The sequence below is a fragment of the Carettochelys insculpta genome, chromosome 3, assembly GCF_033958435.1.
Source record: "Carettochelys insculpta isolate YL-2023 chromosome 3, ASM3395843v1, whole genome shotgun sequence".
NCBI classification, from domain to species: Eukaryota; Metazoa; Chordata; order Testudines; family Carettochelyidae; genus Carettochelys; species Carettochelys insculpta.
Window position 1 is genome coordinate 4562297 of NC_134139.1, and position 26289 is coordinate 4588585.

The following is a 26289-nucleotide window of genomic DNA, read 5'->3' on the forward strand; positions in this document are numbered from 1 at the left end:
ACGGCGGGGGGGGCGGGTGTTGAACCTGAGCCACGCATGGGGGATTTAAACCGGGACAGGCGTATGGAAACGGGGCTGCATGCGAGGGGTTTGAATTAGAGCCACGCAGGGGTTTAAACTGCGGTTAGGGAAAGGCGGGGGGTCAACCACAGTCACACATGAGGGGTGATCAGCCAGAACCAGAGGTGGGGGTGGCAGGTGAGCCAGAGCCGCGCATGGGCAGAGAGCCGGCAGGGGGTGTTGAACGGGGACGAGGGAGGTTGAGTTGGAGTTGCACCTGAGAAGTGGTGAGCTAGAGCCAGAGGGAGGGGTGGGGGGTGAGCGGAGCCGGGGGGCGGTGCTGAGCCTGGGCCATGCAGAGCCAGCAGGGTTGAGCCAGGGTGGGGGGAGCGAGTTACGTGCAACTGGAAATCGCCCTATAGGGTTTACAATAGGAATCAGGGTCATACGTGTAACAGGGGGGTCACGTGCTCTGAGTTCGTCTGCTCTGAGGCCTTACTGTATTTTAGCAACATCCTGTTTCTTCTGCTCATTGGTGTTCTCTCCATGCTTTACCATGTTTTTAAAACTTCCCTCCTCTTTAAATCACTCATTTTACTGTCCCCCTGCAGAATCTCTCAAAATCTGCTCTCGTACCCACACATCTCTTCACTTATCCCTCTAGATGTGTTCTCAGTAGCAACACACCCTTGGACCAAGGAACTAGGAAAGCAGGCAGTGACCCTACGTAGCTGGGGAACAGAAAATATACCTTTCGGTTCTCTCTGCTCCTGTGGTTCTTTGCCAGTCCCTGAGAGGAGTCGGGAGGTAAGAGGCTCCCTCCTTCTGCATGTAGGCCTGCAGGGGAGCATGCTGTTCCGTGGGGAAGCTCAATGCTGATCCAGGTAACAGAGGAACTGCAGCCAGAAGGTGGCACTCACTGCATCTGCAGAACCAGAGGCAGCCTGTGCTGGAAAGGAATTGAGCTGAAGCGGAAGTATGTGCCTGAGAAAAATCGGGATGAAGGGCAGCCCTGAAGATTCTAGGAAGCTACTGCCCAGTGCAATGTCAAGTTGTCTGAGTCCAGCCTTGAGAATGTGCCGTTCAACTATCAGCTTCCTCTGTAGTACAGCTTGTCCCACAAAGCTGAATCTGTCACCAGTGGAGATACCCTGTCTGAGGTATAGCTAGTGGACAGGGGTTTAAGAAACTGTGACTTTAAGAAACTGACTTCAAACTAGTATGTTGATCTTGGGAGGTAAAATCCTGTAGGCCTGTTTGAGAAGACCATGGATGTACTAAGTATTAATGTGTATTTGGGTGTATTACTGATAAGTACATAAATGATAATGTAATAATGTTTACATACGCAGAGAAATGTGAGGCAGGAAGGGACCTTGAGTAATCAAGTCCAGCCCCCTGCACTGAGTGCAGGACCAAGTCAACCTAGAACATCCCTGACAGGTGTTTGTCTGACCCCCTTTTAAAAACCTTCAGATGTGTTGAGATGATTTTCAGGAGACTGGACAACCCCCTCTCAAGGAAGGTCTAGGACAGGAGTTGGCAACCTGCGACTCCAGAGCCGCATGCGACTCTTTAAGGAGACACTTGCAGCTCCCTGCTCTGTCCCTGCTGAACTAATGGAACTAAATTTAGTTTGTTCAATGGCCGGCAGGGCGGTAGGAGAGATCTGGCCATTAAAGCAATTCACTTTAGTTCCATTATTTCAGTGGCGGCAGGGCAGGGTGCTGCCTGCGCTGCATGTGGGGGAAGTGAGCAGGGAGAGGGGTGGCTGAGACTGCCCCTGCTGGAGCTGCACAGCCCCACTGAGGAGGAAGAGGCAGAGGGGGAGGCCTCTTGGGAGCCGAGCACAGCTTCCCTCCCCACAAGGCCAGTGTGGTGCCCCCAGCTCCTCCTCACTCTGCAGCCAGGGCCCCTCCCCATTTCTCCTGGCAGCTGCCGGTGCCTGGAGCCATGTTCCAGTGCAAGCTCAGCTTCCCCAGGACCCACCCTAGGGACCTGGTCAGTCTGGTGCTGCTGGGTGAAGTTACAGGCACTTTCTGTCCTGAGAAGTTGAGCAGGTGGGAGGGAAGGAAGACCCAGAGCACATGCAGTGGGAGAGCAGCGAATGGGCAAGTAAGACCCAGACTCAGCAGGCAGGTTGAGGCAGGGCATCTGAGGCAGGTTAAGCCTGGGACTAGGGGGCAGTTTGGGGCTGAGAGAGGGTAAGCCTGGGGTTGGGGGAGAAAGTTTGGGGATGGGAGGGCAGATTTGGGGGGCTGAGGCAGATAAAACCTGGAGATGGGGTTAACTTCTTAACTGGTACAAATCATTGTGTGCAAGCTGTTCTTAAAAAGGGGCAAAAAAGTCCGGTTTAGCATTATTTATTAAGGACTGTCTCATATTCACATGCATTGCAGCTCTTGAAGGATTGATTTTGTAACTGAATTTGAAAAAAAAAAATTGCTCTTCTTGCTGCTTTGGTTGCAAACCCCGCAGTCTATAAAGTTTATTGGGTCCTGCCTCAGCACACAGGGCTGGGCTGGACTTCTCAAGGTCACTTCCAGTCCTACATTTCTAGCATTCAATGATTCTGTAAAGATACATATCTGCCAAAATCCAGTGTTAGGTCAAATGTAGTAGGGAATATTACATTCCTAGCAGCCTGACCATTCATACAGTCAGAATTCCCAGTTTATATATCAGGTACATAAACATTTAATATGGATATTTTCCAGCAGCAGTTTTTTAGTCTTATATTGAAAATAGTGCAGATGGTAAGCTATTTGTACAACAACATGTTAAAAAAGTTTATTTTACATTATGTACATTAGGGAACATTCAAAAACATTACCAATCACAATAACACAGACCATAAATTGCTTTAAATTTAGTTTGTTCTTAGTGTGTATTATAATAAAATATAAAGAACATATATAAAACAGAGCCAAATGTATTCATTTTGCTAAAACTTGGCAATTACATACTCCATTGGAAAACAGCAATCAAAAATACTTTTGATCAGAACTATGTTCCTGCAATATGAAATAACCACTGTGTTGTTTGTATGAGGTAGTAACTAAATTATTTTGGCCATGTGCTAATACCCTACATTGAGAAAATGGTCATAATAAGGCCAACAAAAAGTCAAAATATGACAAGATCTTTGAACCATTTCCACAGTGTGGAATGTTGTAGTTCATGATATGAATAAAACCATTACGAGAAGTCTTATAATAATGCTAATTTTACCATAGCATAGGCTAGTAATTCAGACAACTATTGCAGTGTTACATCAAGGTACCAAGTTCTGGATTTAATATCCACTCCAGAAGATATTGTTTTCAATCGCAGAGAAGTAATTGTTACAGAACTTCAATTAATTATAAAAATGCAGGTGCTTAATTGGTTTGTTTCACCAAAAACTACCAAAATAAACTAAAAAAGGTACTCTGAAGCCCAAATCATATCCACAAAGTCACAGCTTACCTTTGTGACTAAATACATCACAGATAAATACTTTGTGCAAAACAAACAATCACACCAGTGTAGTTGCATGAAAATTAAAAACAAGATTGTAATCTGATTACAGCCTTGGTTACAATTTCTAAAAGTTCATTTATTTTGATTAATATATATACTGTATAATAAAATACACTAATGATGTTAATATGCACTGTGTTCACTGCTAGCATCCCATTTTATAACAACTACACATAAGAAGTCCTTAAAATAGTACCCCAGTTGTGTTTCTGCTTCCTCGGCAATCTTTACATCTGTACAGGTAAGACACTTGTACATAACAGAAGGATCCCTATCTACAATTCGTCAGTGTAGCTCTTCAGCAATGTGTTTCACTTAAAAATACTGCATATATGTACAAAGATTACATAACAGTGAATTATTAAGCACTTCTGTGGTATAATATGCTACAGGTGTCCATACCACTAACAAAACTACCACCTTTTCTCTCATGCTACAATAAATTACAAAGTAACTGAAGTCAGGTTACTGCATTTTTTGTGCAATTTCAATCCTCCATCAGTGTTGCAGCAGTAGTGTTTTCTCCTCGTGGTTAACGGCCATGCGTGATTCTCAGTAACTGTTTTCATGCCCCGCCAGGATGTACAAGTTGCTGTTGGCCATAGGATTATCTGTCGGTCTGCTCTCCAATACAACCACCCTAGAATTTAAAAAAGTAAAGTAAAGTAATCTAGTGAACAATTATAACAATTACGATTTCAAATTCCCTGTCTGAATACTCAGTCACTCCCTAATCTAACTTTCCTTCAGGACTCATCTGTAAATTTAGTTGTCACCAATGAGTCAACTTCACTATTGCTGATCGGTTCACTTGCTTTTATCCCCTACTCCCTGGGCTACTGCAACTCTCCTCTTTACTCCCCCCCACCCCCCAAATCCTCCTGTTCTTCTGACCCAAGAAGTGCCAAACAGTGCTGCTCAGCTTCTCACACATACAAGCAGCACATCCACTTGACCCGTCCTCCAACTCTACTGGCTCTGTGCTGACAAGGAGGAAGAATGGCGCCGGTCTTAAAAGCACAGCACTAAAAGTCAGGATTCCTTCTGCTCCCATGTCAGCTCTGCCATAGACTTCCCATGGGAACCTGGACAAGTCAACTGATCTCCATTTGTTTGAAACACTTACCTACTCAGAGGTTTTATGTGAATTAATGGTTCGTAAAATCACATATGATTAACAGAATATGTTTATTTCACATAGAGTGCAGGGCTGTATGTACAAAACCAAACTTTTCTTCCTCTTAATTGAAAAGCAAATAGGTTACTTTCCCCAAGGAAACCATCCTGCATCTTAGAAAGGAAGAGTAGAGATTGTATGATAACTGATCACAACCTGACAGGTCAACAGGCTTCTGAAATAAAAACTAGCAGTTGAGGGAAGCTGAAAATCCTACTAATCAACCTTCAATGGATCTAAAAACTTGTTCTGTGTATAAGCCATGAAGACAATGGTTCCAGCTTGCAAATCTTGCAGCACCTCTAAGCCTTTAGAGAACAACACTGAATCTCTCCCGGAGAAGACATTGGGTATGCCCCATATAGGCACAGATCAGTCTCTAGAAGAGCGCCTAACCTAGTCTGGAAACTGACACAGTGATACGGATCACTTAGTAGCTGGGTGCAAACTACTGGCATGTTAATACAGCCAAATGCCAAGTCAGACATCTAGGAACACGTACAGCCTCCTAGAAAGCAGGTTATCTGACCACCTGAGCATGATCTCAGTTAGCATGAGTCTGTGGCCAAAAGGCCTAACAAAACCCTTGGATGCACGAACAGGAATATTCATCAGGAGCAAAGATGTGATATCACCTCTGCCACTGACACTAGTGAAACCACTGTTGTGTGCACTTTTAAAAGCATGTCCAAAATCAAAGAAGGTTCAAATAAGGGCTTCAAAACCGACTTAGGGTCTGGAGGACACATACCTTGCCATGAGAGAGGCTAATGGAACTCAATCTATTTAGTTTATTCAAGAGAAGACGGGAACAACTTGATTGACCATGCCATATGATATTTACACAGGGAGAAGATATTGGACACTAAAGGATTCTTTAGCAGGCAAAGGCACAATGACATCTAAATGACTAAAAGTTCAAGCACATGTAATTCAAATCAGAAAATGCTTTTCCCCCAAACCATGAGGATGACTAACCACTGGAAGAGATTACCAAGGGATGTGGTAAATTTTCATCATGTTGAACTTTTAAATCAAGACTAGATATCTTTCTAATTTCTAAAATATATACTGCAGTTTAGCCACAACTTAGTTGATGCAGGAATCAGTTGGTGAAAGCTTATGTCCTGTGTTATACAGGTGCTCAGACAGGATTATTTTAGTGGTCTTTCTAAATAATTTGTGGGTGCAACTGCTCTTGGTCATGAAGTAGAAAGAAGTTTCCCAACACCCTGTAAGGTGCAAGAAGGCAAGATCTTTGTATGTAGATTATAACCAAGTCATGGTAGACATCATGTAAACATCAATCAATCAATCTTGGACTGAACAAAAAACATCAGAGTAGGCACCTTATTCTCCAAATGCACACTGCCTGACAAGGACTAGCTGGCTGGAGGATTGTCCATGCACAGCCCCGCGTCACAAAAAGCTCATCCTTTTTCTACCCAAACTTATCACAATAAGACAATACTCCTATAGTGAACATTCACGTTCCTCACTTTTCACTTACTAACAAGTGGCTAAGAACAACTACTCTTCTTCTCCTGACAAACAATAAAACCCCAGAAAAACAAACATACGAGAGAAAAACGATATCAGATAATGATGTGTACAATTTGGCCACTAGTGGTGTGCCAGCCTACTCTCCTACAGCTCCTGCCATTCAGAAGTGTCTTCCCCAATTTCTCTGCCTGATTGACTCTGCTGCTATAGTCAAATGTTATCTGGAAAGAGATGTTTCTCCTGCTTTTTAATGAAGATCTCAGTCTCCTATGCCATGATAAAACTACACTTTTTAACTGTCTTGGTAGTTGCAGTCTTAACATATCTCTAATACAGAGACACTGAAAGGGTTTTTAAAGGTTGTTGACAACCACAATTTTTGATCTGTCAGGTGCCAACAGAATGCATAGCATTGTACAAGACACAAAATTAGGCAGTCCCTCACCCAAAGAGCGTGCAATCTAAGAAAACAGATACAGGTTCAACCTCGCTACTCCAGCACCCTCGGCACCTGCTGATGCCAAATGAAAGCATTGGCTGAACCATAAGGGGTCAATATTGTCTAGTAGCATTGCAAACACTTCCACATCTTACTGGGCTTTAAGAAGACATTTAGCGGTAAATTACAGCAAAATACCAGCACAGAACACAGTCAGGACTGGTGACTGTAAAACTATGGGACCATAGGAAATTTGGCCACACCCATGAAAAGTGGTGATCTGGCTAATTACATGACAGATTACGGATGTTGTCGGATGAGTGTGTTCTGGATTAGAGAGTTTCAACCCGTATAGGGAAATCTGTACGAAGAAAGGGGTTTCTAGAGGAAAAATAAGACCAGACAACTCTCTTCAATACAACACACCTTTTGGGAAATTACAGAGAAGTAACAAGTCTTTGGGCTGAGGAGAAGACAGTGACTTGGAGATTGACAGGGAGAAGCTTTTCCCATATATATATATATATATGGAAAACAACAAGCACTGGGGAAGAGATGAAAGAAACAAATAGAAACTGAGTCTGGCACCAGTGGCAAAGCTGGGGAGACAGGGAACTTGAAGAGACAAGATGCGAGATGCACAACGAGGGAGGCTGGCTAAGATTTTGTAGACAAGTTGTTAATATTCTGTTAAAGGGAAGACCCAAGGAGGAATTCAAACTGGGGAGAAATGGTCATCCTGATGGGTAAGGGAGAATGTTAGTAGCCACATTTTTAGATGGAATGAAGGACAGTGTTTTAACTATTAAGTAGGCTGTAATTCTCTATGCCTATTTGCCTCACACTCCACTTCAAGGGAGAATTGTGTTCCTTCATCTATTTTTTGTTAAAAATGTTTCTAGCCAATATGGTTTAATTGAGGCCACTCTAACAAAAAGCCATTGATTCTCTAATGAGGTGTTACGTGTGTGGACACACATTTCAAGAAGCGGACAAAGCTTCTGCAGCACTATGAAAACTGGCAGTGGGTGTGGACTCTTTGCAGGTTCCAAATGAGATAAACTTCCAGTGGCACATGGAAAATTGTGGTTGCCAGGGCCCCTGCAACGAGCTCTGCCTCAAATGCTGGGTTTGTAGGGAAAATGACAGCCTCCTTGGCATGAGAAGGAAAGATTATGGCAGAGCACTGAGCCTACTGGATTTTGAACCACTGGGCCTTGCAGCCTCTGCTGATGTATGGGCGAAAGCTCTAGGACAAGCAATGGTAACGGTTATGCAACCTCATCCTGAGTCAACTTCATACCGTAAATTGCATTTATTCTGGGGGGTGCAGTCCCAATACCAATAAAAGGGGACTCTCCAAGAGAATCCTCCTTACTCCTATTCTCAGAAGAGGCTCCCACAGCTCCTGCTATGCTCGCTCTCAGTAGGTATCATAGAGTTATTAGGTCAGTAAATGGACCGGGAGTAGTTGGGGATGATGCGATACATCTGGCACACAGGCTTGTGGAAGCCATAATGGGTTTTCTCAGGCCCTTAGAGGGGAATTCATGTGGATGGTATAATCAGAAATGTGACTTGGCAGGACGACAAGGGAGTATGTAAGGAATATGGAAGCAGGAACTTGAGGAATGTGTTCTTTACGGATCACTTACGTGGAAGGGGAAGTGTTTCAGGGAGGGTTTGTAAACAGTTGATTTGTTTGCAAGACCTGGTGTGTAGTAGATGAAGCAGTGTGTTTCACCTACTGTAAACAACTTGTAAAGTCACAATTTCTGTTAACACCCAGTGTAAGAATTGTGGAATATCACCAATGGTTGAAATAACTGTGGGGACACAGGGCAGTAATCATCACTGGGTAAGACGTGGCTCACACACGTCTCCCCTCAGCAGAGCACTGTGGAGCAGAAGGGGGTACCGGCTGAACCAACAGAAAGCCTTCTGGCCCTGCAGTCGTAAGTCTGGTTTGACTAGTCTCCCCCCTCACTGTTCAAAGACAGAACTAAAGCCCAGACCAGTGCTGGGATCTGCAGTTACTCTGTGAGAACACACCCTGGTGGATTCTGAGATTCTTGTGGCTAGGCCTAGAGCAGAAGCGACACAGCTGAAGCCACAGGGTTTTGCCTAATGCCAAACCCACAAAGCAACAGGCAGGCCAGCTGGGGAGAGTAGCAGGCAAAGTGGCCAGCAAGGGACAGCTGGGTGAGAGCAGTGGGCAAGTGGGCAGCCGGCGGAGAGCAGTGGACGGCTGGCAGGTGATCCTGCCCCAGTGTGGCAAGTCTCCATGCAGATGTACCTGTGAACTCTGAGTTGGTATGGACCAGACTGCACTGTGAATGGAAAGTTGAGGCACAGGTTCACTCTGTTAGTGGGGATGTGCAGATAAAAAGCTCCAAGGCAAGGGACTTAGCTCAGCAGACAATGGGGATAGTGCCTTGCTTATGGTTTCTTCTTTTCCTTTGTTTAGGAATACTGCGTGTGTCACTGTGTAAATTCATGTCCGGCTACTGTTATTAAACAAGCTGTTTCTATCTCAGACTCCGTGCTTGCAAGAGGGAGAGAACTGACTTCACAGGTACCCAGCAAGTAGGGTGAGATTGTTTCAGGTTACTGGGTGGGGGCTCCAGCCAGTTTGGTTGCATTATTGACAAAATATCCTAGGAACTGAACCTGGCCCTTCCGGTGGTCACCTGCCATTAACAGAAGGGTTACACAAATGGGGTCTTGTCCAGAAATACCCTTGAAAATGTGAACTTCTTGTAACCAGTGCACCTATGTGCACAGACAGCCTATAACAATATCCAGATAGATATGAACTCCTTCATTCATCTCATTAGCGTGCTACCCCTTCAGACTAATTATGACAGTTTAAAGAGCAACATTATTAGTTATTTCACAGCCATTCATTTTCACAGAACGCTCTAGCTAATGTGTTTCTTCTACAATTCCAAAAGGCCTCTCAGGCCTTTTTTGATACCTCTACCTGGTTGCTAAATCTCCAGCTTCTGCCAACAACTCAAGTATGCATTGTTAATATAACCATCAGATGCAATGAACGCTGAAATTCTAGAGGAATCAAATGCATTGAATTTAATATCAAAATAAATAGAATGCTGCATTGACTGCATTATTTATTTTAATATTCAACTCAATTAAAATTATATTTTAAATGTACCTGAAGCTGCAGCAGGATTTCCAATGTCATGCTGGTGTGCCACAGAAATCACAGGGCCTTGCTGCAGAATTTAGGTCCGCACTTTGCTTCAGAGTACATGGGGCCTTAGCTATCAAAGAGGCTGGTGAGAAGGATGCAGTGATCAAGATGGGAGATGATCAGGTCATACACGAATACTTTGGCTGTCAAGATAGAGTAAGAGGCTGACTATTTAAAACGCCTCAGAGAAAGTAACTGCAAAATCTGGACACAGCATGGATGCGTGGAGAGAAGCAGGAGAAAGGAGTCGAAGATGACCTATGCATGTTGTGAGCTTGAGAGATGATAGGGACCCTGGTGTAATTAGCAATAATGGAAAACTGTGGAACTTAGGAAGGAAGAGGAGGAAATATAAGGAATTCATCTGGAAATGTTGCAGATGGGGTGAAATTTAGGACTGAATTGGTAGCGACAAGTTAGAAGTGGAGAAGTAGTTTTGTGAATCAGCACAGATGACTATTTGTTAGAATAAAAAATTATTACCAAGAGATACAGGAGGAATAGAGAAAAGGAGGGGCCAACAGACCCATATGAGGGCACATCTAAGCAGCACAAAAAGACCTGCAGCAGCGAGTCTCAGGCTTAAATATATACCACTGCGGAAGATCAACCTGCTCAGGGTCAAATCTTCCGGGTTTGATTTCACAAGCTCTCAGGAGTCAAAGTTGCAAGAGGTGAGGAGTAAGGAAGGTCGAAGGGAGAAATGCTCTCATCGACCTTCCCCTGTTTAGGCAGACAAGTTAGCTGAGTGCAGGTACGTCGATTTTAGCTACACAATTGGCGTAGCTAAAATCACGTATCTGCAGTCGACTTCCATGTCTAGTAGAGATACAGCCTCAGAGCCTGGTTCAACAGACAGGCTCATGGGGCTCACAATAGCAGTGTATACATCCAGACTCAATGATCTTCCCCCAAGCCTTGTTTCAGGATCCAGCCTGCGCCCAAATGTCTACAGATGGCTATTTGTAGCCCTGCAGTGCAAACCGAAGATAGTTGACGCAGACTCTCAGATTCATTGCTGTGGAGGTTTTTTGGGTCATGTAGATGTACCTGAGAGTCCAAAGAGAAGCGAGGAACCAAGGAAATGGTAAAAGACTGGTCAACAAATGGGAAGGCAGTGACATGAAATGAAGGTTGATCAGATGCCAAGGAGGAGGGAACATTCAGCAATGTTGAAGACTGCAGAAAAGTCCTGGTAGATAACAATGGAGAAGAAGGGTCTAACCAACTGCCATGGCTTAAAGATGGGATAATCCATGCCAATATTGCCATATGGAAGCTGACCTTCCAAACTCATTTACTAAATGTTTCCAATCAAACATAAGCTGAAAGCCCCCAGTTTTCAGTGGAATAAGTAAACAGCAGCAATAAAACCCTTTTCTTAATGCAATCAAGGTACTGTATGTTGCCTGACTTCTTTAAGACCTCACATGAAATAAAGGAGGCTAGCTTTTTTCAGCACTATCTTTCAAGAAAGACATTTGAAAAAGAACGGTGAAAGAGAACTGGCAAGCAACAAGGAATGGCAGTTGATTGTATAACCACATTTGATCATGTATAACATGCACCAGTCTGTGATAATTCAAATTTACAAGCAGGAAAAACTGGGTTCTGTGTATCAATTGTCCTGTGAAATTTGTTGTCTCATGAATAGACAGACCAGAAGCTGAGAACATACAGGAAAAGATCTTTCTCTGCACTAATCATCTTTATAGTACCCTGACTTCTGTTGGGGTTGAGGTTGAGATTTGAAAAGGCAGAAACACAAGTAGAGGTCGCATAGGAATACTGAAACTAGAATACAGATTTCTGCACCTGAACAACTGACAGAACCCAAGAGATCTTACAGTTGGACTTGACATTTGGTGGTTTTAGTACTTTAGTTTTTCCACTGAACAAGTCAGTCCTTGTGAAAGGTATGTCTTCAGTTTCAGCCTCTGTTGCCTGCAACTAACTGCATGATCTTAGCCAGGAATGTCTTTGAAAAGAGAGAGCTGATGCCACAAAATGGCCAAAAAGCCTGCAAAATAGCAAGTCAGACAATGGGCACTGAGGCAGACTTTGCTCTTCAACCTCCAACCATTCAGTCCTTTTGAATTACCCTTTTAATAGGCAGGTGTTCATGTAAAAGTAGCAGACAAAATCCCTAAAATGGAATGACGACATAATTGTCTTGTATTTGATTTTTCTGATTGGTGTTTCCTTTAAGCTGAGTGGTGGGTGGTCACTCGAGAGAATCAAATGCTGCTGTTTAGCAGAATGTTAACAGCCAACAGTATGTGGTTCTTGTTTCCGTATCTTGTTTCATCATGTGGTGCACATCTGGCACGTCTTGGTGCACATAAAATTTATTCCGCTATAGTGGGAAAACATTAAACACTTGATTCCGACTACCAACCTGATTAAGAAGTATAGAGTATATTCCAAGCCCCATGTTTGTCTGAGGGAGAAGAAGTAGTCTTTTGATCTGTCTACTGCAGCTGATATAATATGGAAATGGTGGGGGGGGATTAAAAGCCCTGCTGTTGCACTTGAAATAGCTGATCAGCTTCTCTGGACACAGCAGGAGTTGCAACTGTGGATAGCTAGCCTTCTTCTGCAATTCTCAGGAGCCCTCCAGGGGTTCGCAAAATGATACTGCTTCTGCATTTGAAATTAATGGTACTGGAAAAAGTAGCAGGTCTTCTTGGTTATCTCCAGATCTAAAGAGTCAAACATTACTCCTACCAGCTCCTCGATGCTTCAGTAGTCTGGACACTGCTTGCTATGTCATCACACAGCTAAAAATTCCCTTTTTCTGACACACAGATCCACTGTTTTGTCGTCATTGCTTTGGTACTTACCGCTTTTAGGTTTTTATGAAACTCAGCAGCTGTGCTAAGCAGAAGGCTGCATGTGGGTCCATGGTATTAGCAGTTATGGACCAACAGCCTGAAGTATCTATAAGAAGCCCAGGAGACTTGAGACAGGAGAGCAGCGATCTGTGAGAAGCATACGTATGTTTGGAGTGGCTGGGTAAATGTTAAAATTTAAACCACGTTGGAAGACAAGTGCAGTTACAATGGAAGTTCAGCAACGAAGGGTCCTGTGGCACCTTATAGACTAACAGAAAAGTTTTGAGCATGAGCTTTCGTGAGCACAGACTCACTTCATCAGATGCTGATGATGAATGAACTCACGAAAGCTCATGCTCAAAACTTTTCTGTTAGTCTATAAGGTGCCACAGGACCCTTCGTTGCTGTTACAGATCCAGACTAACATGGCTACCCCTCCGATACTTGACACAATGGAAGTTCAGTTGTTCTCCTCACTGGAAACATCTAGTGCATAACATTTTCAGTGTGGTAAACAGGTTTTAATTGTAATGCTTCCTGGTTGCCCAACAGGTCTAACTTTTCAATGACTAACCTCTCCTTACTGGCCTGCTGCCTGCCAAGCTGCTGGCACTAAATTAATCAATCTGGGCTCTGTGCTGCTTAAATTTAGACCTAATGTCCCCCACAGGGAGCAATGCCTTGTTACTGTCTGAGAGGACACACAATGGACTCTGATGTTCACTGTAAATGTGGAAGAATTAGGTTCATCCCAGTGTTCATTCCTCAATATTCTCATCACTGTCAGAGTGACTACTGTGAATGCCTGTGACTGGCAAGGACAAAACTATTTATGCTTGTTGAAAGAATGGCCACAGAGGTCAAGGATTGCAACTGGGGAGGGATACCTCAGTGGCTTGAGCACTGGCCCGCTAAACCCAGGGTTGTGAGTTCAGTCATTGAGGAGGCCCTTAAAGGGTCTAGGGCAAATAGATTTAAAAAAAAATGTCACGGATGGTGTTTGGTCCAGCCAAGAAGGCAGGAGACTGACTCGATGACCTCTTGAGTTTCCTTCCAGCTCTATGAGATGTATATGTATACTTACACAGAACAGCTCACAAGAACACCAAAATGTAGGGCATGTCCATGTGATGACACAACTTATTTCAAAATTTCCCGCACTCCTAGAGGTAAAATGGATTTCACAGAATGGAGAGCTGTGCCAAATAAGTCTAAGGGTCTCAGGTGCTGGAAGACAGTAATTAGCCCTTTGATCCATCTGTTGCAGCTATAGATGCTAACTCAGACAGCTCTTGGTTCTTCCTAGGCCTCAGGACAGAGATTTCACACCAACATCTGAGACAAGGCAGAAATTGCAGGAGAATCAGGTCCTTTTAGGCTTATCCAAATATCCTGAATTCAGTCAGACCAAGCAACTGGCAAACGCCTCAGATCTGACACCCATGCTCTTGTCTTTAAATCAGACTGATTTATTAAAAAAATCAGATTGTGTTTGCTCTTAACTATGAGAAATAACTGGCTTAACAGCACTGAACTTCAGTAAGTACCCCAGTGGGAATGAAGAAGCCAAACGCTGTCTTAAAAGGGGTCTGTGTAATAGCTAAACAGCTATTCACTAAGCCAAAAAATTCCAAACAAATATAAGCTAAAGGAACTCTTCCCCAACACAGCTAACATTAACATGCAGTTTATAAAGGCACAGTGCAACATGTCACATTCTGTAAATCACGGCTGTTCACAAGAATTACAGGTGGTTGTGGCATTGACAAGATGCTTGCAAATTCAGATCAGTGAGGGCAGGCTTTCAAGGTCCCAACGGACAGTGCCCTTTTTGATAGTTCTGAGCTGCAGTTGCCAGGATGAAGTTCTGACAAGTGGAGACAAACATAGGCAGTTCTCAAAGGAAAACTAATGCATACCTTTGTACAGTACACAAAGGTGGAACTCTACTCTTGGTATATACTACTTAACACATACAACATATGCTTCAGGAATAGCCTTCAGAACACTGCAGCACTCCAGAGAAAGTAGGAAGGTCCCTGTGAAGCTCCTAAACTTCTCAGGAAAGTTACTGGTTGGAGAAGATGACCTTCCACTTCATTATTTAGTACTGCAGGACCAGGCAGAAAGAGTGATTTGGTACCATGGAAAGCAGCCTCTAAAGAGTAAGAGGAACAGAGGTCCTGGTAGGCTCTGAAAACAGCTCCTGGGCCTTCTTTTGTAATGTACTGAAATTTATGTTCTTAATATTTTGAATTTGTTTTGAGGTGCAGATCCCATTGTCTAATAAAGCGTAACAACTTAATGCAATATCTGAAATCCATTAAACTATTGTTTTAAACATGCAATGTACGTTCATGGAGGATGTGCCCACTGATGGCTATAACCCGTGCTTGAGTGTCGCTAACCCCTGTCTGGCCAAAGCTGGGAGCAGACGATAGGGAAAGGATCAGTTGATGATTGCCGGTTCTGGGATCGGCCACTTTCAGAAAAGAGGATACTGGGCTAGACTGCTGACTCTTTTCACCCTGCATGACAATTCGTACATTCTTATATGCTAGAACACCAAAAGAGAAATGTTTGGGGGGCTATGTGTGCACCTGTGAAACAAAAGCTTAGCAGTATTTTGTCTGAGGATAAACTCAGAAACAGTTGTATTACTCCTCAGGAAAAAAAGACAAGGAACATATGCAAGGAGAGGGCTAAGAGGAAAATAAAGACACGAAAAAAAGCCCACGAAGGAATCTCAGGTGGATGAAGTATTATGAGAAAATACTTACAAGAAATAGGAGGAAGAGTACGTATGTTACTCTTTAATTTTAACAGACCACATCTGGTACCATGCATACCTGTCAGATCCGAGAAGCCTGAATATTCTTGTACTGTCAGAAATTTCCTGTGTGATCTATTAAATGAAAACATACAATAATTATTCATGAAGCAAGCGTAGTTATATTTTCACTGATGTAGTATAACATTTCTTGTAGCTAGAGAAAGGAATTAATGCTCACTGAATTAACTAACTTGAGGTAACTGCCAATTCAAGTCAGTCAGAGAATTCTTTAAGTCTGTCCCTTTAAAACAACGGCTAAAGAAAGGACCATTTTCCAGAACTTTCTGCCGGATTATGCAATGTATGGAGATTAATTACTGTAACCAGAAGTTCTTCAAGATGTGTGGCTCCTGCCTGTACTCCACATGTGAACCATGTGCCTGAGTGCAAGGAGTTAACAAGCATTATCTAGGGGCCCACAGACCCACTGTAGGTTTATTTCCTCATGCTCCTGCATGTATAAGAGGCTCTGTGAATCAACCTCTGTCCCCACACACCCCGGGTCCTTTTCTTACTGTGAATTCAACCAGATTCAAAGCAGAGGGGGTAGCAGAAGGTGGGTACTGAAATGCACAGTGAAATGTCTTTGGGAGAAGTGTGGGGTTTTGCTAAAAAAGTAGATGGATAAATGAATACACTGGTTGAGGTGAATTTTGGAGAGGACCTTGTGAAGAAACTTAGGGTGAAGACAAAGGGACACCTTGTACTTCTGAAATGCCATAAAAAGAATTAATGCTGACCCTCCTGGCTAACATGATGGCCACTAAAATGTATTTGTGGGACACGGAACATGTCACTAAGAGTCCAAACAGAGGTTTGGAAAGTTTGAGCAGCATGAGGCTATGTTCTCATAGTGGTGTTGGTTTAGTTTCTGGATGCGATACCTTGATGAGGCTCTTCATAAATCAGATCACAGTTGGGTGGGCAAAGAGAGCACTCATCTACTGGAAGGAGGAAAACACTAATGGCTGCAAAGTGGACCTGTTACAAGCTGACTGATGGACCAGATTTCTTTAGCAACAGGAATAAATCTAAAACCATTAGGCACTTCTAAGAGGTTGAGTAATTCTGATTGTGCTGTACCGAGTAAGAGACATGCTTCCGTTTAGCCAAACAGCAGGTCTTAGCCAAGTCTTTTCTACTGTGGGTAAATATGGTGACAAGTTCTGATGGGTGACATTGACAGAACCAGTGCATCCAGGTCACTGTGCATTCGTTGGATGGACAAGCTGGTATCACAGGGTCTGGACGTGCTCTCATGGACAGGAAAGGTGGAGGACAATAAAGATCTATCTTTCTTTGCCACAATCACTGCTGGAACTAGCACTTTCTCCTTCATGCACACTTTATCTTCCGCCTGTGCCGTTTGATGTCCCTGCCTCCTCCCACCAATTCTGTTCTTTAGGGTCTGAGTGTAAGGAATGCCCAATCCTAACAGCCTTGGAGAAGAGGCATGTCTCTTACGGACCGTCCTCCATGGGGATCTAACCTGTGGCCATGAGAATGCCCCTTGCTCTCTGTGGGAAGCCCTGCAGAAAGAGTCTTTGAGCTTAGAAAATGAAGGCACTACTCCTAAGCACATGACTAGAGAGGCACTGCTCATCTGGTGAGGCCAATGTATGGGGCAGTTACCCTGGGCCCAGATGGTGATGGGCCTCACGGCCTTCTCCATTAAGTATTTTTAAGGTGAAACTTATGGGCTTCATGAGTTCTCAGTGGAAACAAGCAACAAAAGCTCCACACTTCACTGAAACGTGTCTCATCCACACAGCAGAGGCACCACAGGTATGTGTCGCGGATGGACAAGGATCTATGACAGGCAACAGGTTTTGAAGCCTGGGACTCTGGGCATAGCCCCAGATTGTGGGGTGGGAGTTCTCGGTCCAGGGAAACGCTTACACCAACTATACTGTACTGTAACTAACTGTACTAAGCTAAATGAATCTCTGTTTACTATTCTATTTACAGATTTTTCTGGACAGCTCAAGAAAGAGAGGACAAGTATATTCTGACTCAGGTCATGCAGAGGTGAAAAGGAACTGAGGGGCTATAGACCCACACTGCCTCTTATACATTTGCTCCGGAGCATGAAAAGATTTACTGTGCATGGGAGGGCCAACAGACATCACTTGTTAAAAGCTCCAGACTTGGGCATGTGGAGTGCACGCACAGAATACACAGAGACCAACACACGAAGAACCACCTCTTCACTGTAGACCAGCAACAATGGAGAAAGTTTAAGGACACATCCACACTGCAGCAAAGTGTGCAACTCTTCCTCGGATAGAGGGACTTGCACTAGCTCTAACCAAGCTACCATGCCAAGGATTGCAATGCAGCTGCACTAGCAAGTGACCCAAATAACAATCTTGCCCAACACCCTAGGTTTGTATTTGGGCAGCTAGCCCAAAATACCACTCGTGTCTGCAGCTACACTGCTATTTTCAACACACTAACTTGAAAGCTAACTAGGTAGGACTATCCACCCTGGAAGTTACATCCGAAGTTGCAGTACATTCTACGGAAATCAAGACCAATACTGCTAATCAAAGTAGTGCAGACAGACAAAGAGAAAATGTGGATAACATCTACTGGACAAAAAGCACGTGAAAAGGCACATGGCTATTTTGAAAACTGATTATGGGAGTACCAAAAAAACTGCTGAGTACACAATCACACTGAACAGAACATTTAATATTCCAATGTGTATTTGCTTTAGAAGGTGCCAACACTTAAAAATGAAGCTTAGTGTGGTGCAAAGAATCATACTATTGTAATAAGCTTTCATTTAGGTGAGCATGCAGGGCACTACATAAAACTGCTGGTGCAGTCAGTGAGGTCAACTATAAAAAGTCCCAAATTCACTAGCTGATTAAAGTTCAGCCCATTTATGCCATTTACAAATTTCTACTTCTGGGAATAGAGTAGAAGCATCTTGAATAATCTGAGGGTTAATTTGCTTGTATTTAGGACTTTGAGAGAAAGTTAACTCAAAGTAGTAAGTTCTGCATACAATTGTAAAAAGTCACCGTTGCCCATTGTAACAGTGAACCCAAAAAGTAGGTCAAATTCCCATGAAGGGTCTGTCTCGGCCACTCATACTTCTCTCCCTGATCATTAACAGCTTTACTGGTCCACTGGAATGTAGCAACAATGAGAGATCATGGTTGTGGTGACTTTTTATGTAGCTAAAAATCTACCCCATTCTGAGATTCTAATAGCCCAGAGAAGCTAAGCTGATGTGTTCAGAGTGGCCTGTGTTGCTAAGCAGGCAGGCAGGCCTGTCATCTTTTGTACCAGTCAGAGCTAAGCCATGCTATGTTGATTCATTCCTAGATATGATTTTTAAGTACCACTAGAAGGTAAGAAATGTATGTATCAACATGGCCAAAGTCAGTGTCCGATAGGATTAGGTATAATGTTCCGGGGAAACTACAAAGGAAAATTTTTAAAGACTGTGGCTATTTGGCTATGTATCAACAGTAAGATATCAAACAGACCCCAAATATTCAGACCCTGGAGGATGCACAAAAAGTAAAGGCAGTATGTTTTCATCAGAATGCATAAGTCATGAACTTGCCTGACTGCAGTTAACACAGAGGTATATTTTAAGTCATGAAATAAAGAACACTCTGCCAGTGGCTCAAGGGATGGTTTTATGAGCTGTATTAAAGCTACAAACTGAGGTCTATCCCAGAAATGGGTCCTTTACAGATTGAAAAAGATTTGAAAGTCCTTTTGTAATTTTCTGACCATACTATGTGCAAATACTGATGTATCAACACATGATATGCCAATACAGCCGCCAAAACAACCTTCAGCAAAGAATCTGAAAATACCTCCAGTTTTTAAATATAGCAAGTATAACAAAATACACTGGAGCCAGTTCTGCACTTTTAGGTTTCTTCTGTATCCAGCTCAGAAACCATGAGCATTTAAATTGGTATAATCTTCTGGTTGACTGTTTCCTAGCGTAATCTGCGCTTGATGGACATATCAAGGTCAATTAGAGTCCAACCACTTTCTGGGTTCACTGTCACTGAGGTATGCCTAGAATTGTCTGAAATCTTAGAAATCTGTTGTCTGGCAGAAAAGGCCACCTCTCCAGAGAATCTAAGATTCCTTCTATGAAAAGAATCTTCTGAGCAAGGCATAACAATGGTTTTGTCACATTTATTAACAGACGCAACTCTCTGCAAAGGGATGATGTACACTGAATGCCTCTGAGAAGTTCTGTATGTGATGTTGGTTTGAGTAGCCAATCCTCTATATATGGATAAAACAAATGTCTTTCAAATCAGCTGCTACAGTTGAAAAGCACTTTATATAATCCCTGAGAGCCACTGTAAGGTCAAAAGGGAGAAATTCTGCTGAAAAGGTTTTGGAACTTCCCTGAAATGGAGGTATTTGCTATGGCTTGGTCTTTCAGAAATATAAACACAGCAACAGTTGAGATTAAGAGTTTCATAAGCAAAGTAGGAAAACGTGGTCTAGGTGAAATTAGTATAAGGTGAGAGTACAACTGGCTGAAAAAACTGTACTAGGAGTTGCTATAAAACTGGTAGGTCACACCTACCGGGGGCTTACAATATTTTCATTAATGACTTGGATAATGGAGTGCTTAAAGCACTTACCAAATTTGTACATGACACCAAAGTGGGAGGGGTGCAAGCCCTTTGGAGGATAGGATTAAAATTAAAAATTACTTTGATAAATTGGAGAATTGATGTGAAACAGATGGGGCCTCTAGTTGTCTAATTCTATCTTGGCCCTCTGGTGGTTGATTCAACCTCAAATACATTACTGATATGAACAGCAGTGTCACTGGAAACACTCCAGATCCACAAACCAGTTAGTCAACATTTTAATGGAATGGGGCATTCTGTCAATGACGTAAAGGTATGTGTGTTACTGAAAAGGAATTATCGCACCGTTTTGGAAAGAGAAACATCTGAGCTGGCTTTTATATTCAAATTCGGCACATTAACACATGGTTTAAATCATGATGGGAACTTTCTGAGTCACTATAGGGGCTTGTCTGCATACTTGGCTCAATCTAATTCTTGACCTTCCCCCCCCAACCCCTCCACTCTCTGATTTGCTCACCTTGATTATCTTTTTCTGATTTGTCCTCCTTGCTTACTGTTTTTGGTTCTCTGTGCCTTAAATATTGAGTCTGTTCTGGTCTGAAGAAGTGGGTCTGTCCCACGAAAGCTCACCTAATAAACCATTTTGCTAGTCTTTAAAGTGCTACTTGACTGCTTTTTGTTTTGATAGTGTATAGACTAGCACAGCTTCCTCTTTGTTACTATGGAAGCATCGAATGAACCATCAAAACAAAGGTCAAGTAGCCGTAATGAGAACCCATGCAGGGCAGACGTGGGCCCCAGGTACTGAAGACCATTCCAATCCAACCAGAATATGCCAATCCAGCCTAATTTCCTTCTTTGACAGGGTTTCTGGCCTAAGCAGATGGGAGGGAGGGGGAAGAACTAGATGTGATATATCGTGATTTTAGTTAGGCTTCTGGCATAGAGCTTCCTAGATAACATTCTTATAAGCAAAGTAGGAAAACGTGGTCTAGGTGAAATTAGTATAAAGTGGGAGCACAACTGGTTGAAAAAATTCTCAATCTCAACTGTTGTTGTTGACGCAGCCCTCGATGCTGTCGAGCTCCTACCAGTAATGGACGAACTGGACCAAGAGCCGACCATGGATGAACTGAAGAGAGCCATCGACAGCATTGCAGCTGGAAAGGCCCCTGGTCAGGATGGTATACCACCAGAGGTAATCAAATGTGCCGCGGACACACTCCTGGAACCCCTGCATGAGCTACTGTGCCTGTGCTGGAAAGAGGGTGAGGTTCCACAGCATATGTGTGACGCTAACATTGTAACGTTGTATAAGAACAAAGGAGACAGAAGCAACTGCAACAACTACCGTGGAATCTCCCTCCTAAGCGTCACTGGTAAACTGTTCGCTCGCGTCATCCTTGGCAGACTCCAGAAGATTGCTGAGAGGGTGTACCCCGAATCGGAGTGCAGATTCCGCACAGAGAGGTCTACTGTTGATATGGTCTTCTCTCTAAGGCAGCTGCAGGAGAAGTGCAGGGAGCAGAGAAAGCCACTCTACATAGCCTTCATCGACTTGACCAAAGCTTTTGACTTGGTCAGCAGGGATGGTCTGTTCAAACTGCTCCACAAGATAGGCTGTCCTCCACGGTTACTGAAGATGATCCAGTCGCTCCACGAAAACATGAGAGGAACCATCCAATATGACGGCGCATTATCGGATGCTTTCAGAATCAGGAGCGGCGTCAAACAAGGATGCGTGCTTGCTCCGACATTGTTTGGGATCTTCTTCGCACTCCTCCTGAAGCATGCCTTTGGATCTTCAACAGAGGGCATCTTGCTGTACACAAGATCTGATGGGAAACTGTTCAATCTTGCAAGGCTGAAAGCTAAGTCTAAGGTGCGACAAGTCCTCATCAGAGACATGCTGTTCGCAGACGATGCTGCTGTAGTGTCTCACACAGAAGACCAGCTTCAAAAACTGCTGGATCAGTTCTCCAAAGCATGCAAGGACTTTGGGCTTATCATCAGCCTAAAGAAGACGAATGTACTCGGTCAGGATGTTGCTGAATCCCCATCAATCAGCATTGACAACTATACATTAGAGGTTGTCCACGAGTTCGTTTACCTAGGGTCCACCATCACTGACACCCTGTCGTTGGACACTGAGCTAAATAGGAGGATCGGAAAAGCGGCCACAACTTTGTCCAGACTCAGCAAGAGAGTGTGGAATAACAACAAGCTGTACACTCACACCAAAATGCAAGTCTACAGAGCCTGCATCCTCAGCACCGTCCTTTATGGCAGCGAGACTTGGACCCTGTATGCCCGCCAGGAAAAGAGGCTGAACGTCTTCCACTTGCACTGCCTCAGGCGCACTCTTGGAATATCATGGAAGGACAGAGTGACCAACACTGCCATCCTCGAGCAAGCTGGAATCCCAACCATGCACACCCTCCTCAGGCAGCATCGACTCCGCTGGCTTGGCCACGTCCACAGGATTAACGATAGAAGGATTCCAAAAGACATCCTGTATGGTGAGCTAGCCTCTGGCAAAAGACCTCCCGGACGCCCCCAGTTGCGCTACAAAGATGTCTGCAAGAGAGACCTCAGAGAGGTAGACATCGAGCTGGACAACTGGGAAGATCTAGCAGACGACCGCAGCAGATGGAGGCAGGGGTTACACAAGGGCCTTCAGAAGGGCGAGTTGAAGATCAGACAGCTAGGAGAGGAGAAGCGAGCGCACAGAAAGCACAATAAGGACTTGCCAGACACCCACTACATCTGCAAGAGATGCAGCAAGGACTGTCACTCTCGTGTGGGTCTTCATAGTCACAATAGACGCTGTAAATGAAGTCCTCAATTGAAACTTTAAAGGGTGCAATCCATAGTCTATGCAGACTGAAGGATGCCTACTGAAAGACCAAGCCATAGCAAATACCTCCATTTCAGGTAGCTTATTCAGGGCCTGAAAGGAAGTGAATATTTCTGAGCTACATGAGGCATTACCTCCATTTTGTATCTCTTTTCAGAAATAAGAGCTTGAATGAAGTCATCTGACGCTTGCTTGCTTGCTTGCTTTCTACAGAAAACTCTCCCAGGGATCCAGACCATTATGCATTCCAATGGGATGAAAATCTGCTACTGCTGTATCCACGTTTTGCAGTTCTGATAATTGCACCATTGACAGTTATGGTTTTGTCTTCAACATTGGCTTTGGACCCAGAAGAATTAAGGGATCCACAAATTGAGGTATCCATTTAGATCTCTTTGGACTGCTTTCATTTTTAGTCTGTGAACCAAAATGGACAGATTCCAGTCTGATGGACCCAATGTCCAACAACACATTTAGGATCTGACCCTGCTAACAATGGTCATCTTCTCTCTAGTCATAGTGTTCAAAATCATCTTCAGATGGATCAGATGGTATGGCCAATGCTTATGGCACTTTTTAGGCTTTTATAAATGAATCCTATATCCTGAATACTAGATGTGCTGTACGCACGAGAGAACTTCAGTGCTTATTCAGCAGTCTTCATAGGCATCTTACATTAGCAGCCACTGAACTTGGAGTGGACATGTTTTTTGCCTTACGTTCTGAGCTCCAGGACACCACACATCCAATAGGGAGGTTTACTGCCAATGCTTCCTGGAGAGCAGGTGCCTGTAGTATTTTGTCTGTCCTTACATGCTGTAGGAATTAATGTACTACAGACTGAGCATTTGGGTAGAGAATGTCCTTCATCAAGACACGCCAAACACCTTACACAGAAGTACAACCCCTGCAAAAGCACTGTGATCCCCTTCTGACAACAAAAATTGCTAACAACCCCAGAAGGGGGAGGGTGGGCTGAAGTGTGAGTCCACCGAAGCCCTGCCACCTCAGAGTTGAAGCCAGAGATCCAGACAAGGGGAGCCAAAGGGTGAAGAGGCTGTAAGTTGAGTCCCATCATCCAGGGCAGGAGCCAAAGCCAGAGTCTTGCCACCTTTTGCACCTCCTTTAGTCCCAGACCTCAGCAAATCTAACACCAGCCCTGGAGAACCCTTTAAAACAGGGTCCTGACCCACACTGAGGGCTCAACCCACAGTTTGGGAACTTCTGTTCTACATAAATAATGCAACTGTAATAAAATGGAATATCTAACATTGATTGATTGAAGTATGTAGACAGCAAATTGTATTGAAAGGTGTTGTATTGCTTACTCTCTTTTCTGATATGACAGATACGTTTACTATTTGGCAACAGGAACTTCAATTTCCTAACATTTAATGCTAAAGTTGAATGCACGAGCACCCAATTGTTGGGAAATCCCAACTATTGGTGTCAAAGAGTTAATAACTAGGGTACTGGTGTAATTCTTTGAACAGATACTCAAATAATTTTTGGTAAACATTTTCCCAGTATCCAAAGTAAATACCCATGTCAAGAGCACTGTGCACTCCTTATATTTCACTGCAGCAGCATTGTTAACTCTGCTTCTTCTTTCTGCTTCTTCAGCTGTCTCTTTTTCATGACTGGGAGAGATGAGTAGGCACTATCCTCCCCAGGCCATGCAGCTTCTCCTTTCATGGCGGTAAGCACCATGTCCTTTTCTAAGCATACGCAGCTAAATGAACATATGTAATTCCTGATCTATGCTGATTCATGTTGTTGGACCTGATTCTCCACTGCTTTGCTCCCCATATAACCATTTACAAGAGGGGGCATAATGCTACCACACCAGAATGTAATGCCTCCAACGTACCTAGTGTAGATTCCACAATATTCCACTGGGGAGGAGTCTGCACCCTGGCATGCTGTTCCTTAGCACAGCAAGCTGAAGTCCATTTGTTTTTGGTGAGGGTTTACAACACTAAGGCCGTGTCTACACTAGCCCCAAACTTCAAAATGGCCTTCGAAGTTTACTAATGAAGAGCTGAAATACATATTCAGCGCTTCATTAGCATGCGGGCGGCCGGGGCACTTCGAAATTGACGCGCCTCGCGGCTCGTCCTGACGGGGCTCCTTTTCGAAAGGACCTCACCTACTTCGAAGACTCCTTATTCCCATGAGCAGATGGGAATAAGGGGACTTCGAAGTAGGTGGGGTCCTTTCGAAAAGGAGCCCCGTCGGGACGAGCCACGCGGCGGCGAGGCACGTCAATTTCAAAGTGCCCCGGTCACCTGCATGCTAATGAAGTGCTGAATATGTATTTCAGCACTTCATTAGTAAACTTCGAAATGGCCATTTGCATGGCAATTTCAAAGTTTGGGGCTAGTGTAGACACAGCCTAAAAGTTTATTCTTGGGATGACATACTGAATTCTGTTCATCATGAAATTTAAATGTGGTTTATACAGTGTTAAATATTCAGCTGTAATGTCCAACACAGAATCCTATTTAAATTTATTCAGTTCAATAAAACAATATTAATTTGCTCTTATTCTTGTTATATTCTAACTGAATTAGGAGAAAAAAATGTAGGGAAGATACCACATGCTCACCTCATTTGACCTAAAACTCCTTCCTTGCATTCCATGCTTCCAGAAAGCTAAAACACTGTCTTGTAGGCAAACTAGAAAGAAAAGAACATGAGTTAGTTTTGGTGCAATTTATTCTTTCAAGGAAAAAAAAATAACCATTGCCTTCTATCAGAGCAATTTTACCTTCTGTCTGTAGACATTTTTAATTACACCAATTCCCTCACAGAAGAATCCAAAATGTTACTCCAGAATGACTTGAGCCACCACAGTGTCATCAAAAGACTTCTTTCCAAACCCTATTAGCTATGAGCCCTGTGCTATTTGTAAAATATTAATTCTCTCAAAAACTGTAAGAAACTTCACAAAACATGCAATGTTTGCAGGAACATAAGCATGGGAACTTCACAAAAACTTGCATTCTGCCTTTCCCTCCCAGCCTTGTGAGAACAGCTGAAAACTGTCTGCAACAAAAATCTTTTTACCCTCCCAGACCCCTCCAAAATTTTTTTCTTCAAAATGGGGAGTTATAGCATACACCCTAACTGCCTTCTAAATTGCATTAAATTCTAATTACAGAAGCACTGAAGTAGCTTTTTAAAGACCTGTATAAAAAGCTACTGAACTATAGTATGTTAAAAACTCAGAATTCATTTTCAAAAGACAGGGTGACTTTTTAGTTGTGACCCTAACAGCCACTTACTGCTCACTGGCAAAGGGCCAGTATGCAGGGACTC

The 26289-nt window shown here is 43.5% G+C and overlaps 1 protein-coding gene across 4 annotated transcripts in view; it reads right to left on the bottom strand.

Annotated features, from left to right (window-relative positions):
• Nucleotides 1–2342: 2342 nt before the first annotated feature.
• Nucleotides 2343–26289, bottom strand: part of MAP4K3 (mitogen-activated protein kinase kinase kinase kinase 3) — a 163476-nt gene continuing 139529 nt past the window's right edge. For 2 of the 4 annotated variants that reach the window (XM_074989289.1, XM_074989288.1), the window contains 3 exons: nt 25577–25647; nt 15539–15594; nt 2343–4162 (listed from right to left, as the gene is read on the bottom strand). In XM_074989289.1, the coding sequence (XP_074845390.1) occupies nt 4075–4162; nt 15539–15594; nt 25577–25647 (215 nt within the window). In that variant the 3' untranslated portion in view covers nt 2343–4074. The remainder of the gene's footprint in view (nt 4163–15538; nt 15595–25576; nt 25648–26289) is intronic. The other 2 variants (XM_074989291.1, XM_074989290.1) reach the window with 1 other exon arrangement.